Source organism: Cyprinodon variegatus, unplaced genomic scaffold (genome assembly GCF_000732505.1).
Source record: "Cyprinodon variegatus isolate N-32 unplaced genomic scaffold, C_variegatus-1.0 Scaffold553, whole genome shotgun sequence".
NCBI lineage: Eukaryota > Metazoa > Chordata > Actinopteri > Cyprinodontiformes > Cyprinodontidae > Cyprinodon > Cyprinodon variegatus.
In genome coordinates this window covers 554,346-555,478 of record NW_015151006.1, presented here as the reverse complement: position 1 = coordinate 555,478, position 1,133 = coordinate 554,346, and the positions used below count along the sequence as shown (strand labels likewise).

The following is a 1,133-nucleotide window of genomic DNA, read 5'->3' as shown; positions in this document are numbered from 1 at the left end:
TTAACTTGAGAGTTTTACTGATGCCTCCGTCTCTATTGGAGGGAAAAATTTGGTAGGAGTGGCCAATGGTTGGCTAAGGGTGGCTATGGCCCCCCATGTAGCTCCGCCCCTGCTGTTCCCTGCCTTGGACCTGGACCGTTAAAGCCGTCGCATTGGGCCTGACGGGTTCAAAGAGTCTAGAATTACAGTGAAGGTATTAGGAGTTTTTAAGGATCATTGATCTGATTGGAGAAAAATCTGAATTTTAGCCATGAGGGAGCGTTGGTGGAGGATTTATCTCAGAGTCAGAAATAACCGTCTGAAGGCGAGGCCGCCGCTCTAATCGGATCTTCGTCTCTGCAGAACCTGATGGCCAAAGCGCTGTACGACAACGTGCCAGAGTCTCCCGAGGAGCTGGCCTTCAGGAAGGGGGACATCCTGACCGTCATCGAGCAGAACACCGGCGGCCTGGAAGGATGGTGGCTCTGCTCTCTGCACGGCCGCCAGGGCATCGCCCCCGGCAACCGCCTCAAGCTGCTGATCGGCCCCATGTTCGAGGCCCAGCCGTCCGCCGCCGCGCCGTCTCCCCCCCAGGGGCTCCAGCAGAAGGTGGGCTCGGGGGCCCCGGGGCCGTACGGCCAGCAGCAGGGGATCTACCAAGTTCCTACGGGACAGGAGGTCTACCAGGTCCCACCGAGGAGCGGACTGGCTGCTGAGAGCCCCCCCAGTAAGGTGAGCGCCTCCATCTCTTTATCCCTTCATCTGATTCTCCATTAATGATGAGATGAGAAATGATTGTGTTTCCTTTCTGGAGCCGATCTCTGTGATTAGTGTTTGATTAACGACAAGCGAGGAGCTCATTAACGAGCAGCTGGAGAAACGGGCCTTCATCATCTGTTTAGGTGGTCTTCATCAATAGTTCTCCAGGTTTTTACCTTTTTCTCTGTCACTGCAGCGTTTGCCTAGATAATCCCTCACCAGGTGCATTCGTGCTAGAAATCTGTTAAGTAGAATGGATCCTGGGTTTGCCGAACCGAGCCTCCAGCCGCCGTTTTCTGCAGCGAACTCAGGCGGGATTCAAATGGCGGCAGACGGAGGCTTCCTGCTGCCAACGTCTTCTCTCAGCTCATCCAGGTTGCTTTAGGCCCAGGGGC

At 55.4% G+C, this 1,133-nt stretch overlaps 1 protein-coding gene across 1 annotated transcript in view; it reads left to right on the top strand.

The window, feature by feature from the left end:
• The window catches only part of nedd9 (neural precursor cell expressed, developmentally down-regulated 9), a 56,709-nt gene that overhangs the window by 34,311 nt on the left and 21,265 nt on the right, over positions 1-1,133 (top strand). Inside the window, exon 4 of the mRNA XM_015391642.1 lies at positions 343-711. Within this exon, the coding sequence (XP_015247128.1) occupies positions 343-711 (369 nt within the window). The remainder of the gene's footprint in view (positions 1-342; positions 712-1,133) is intronic.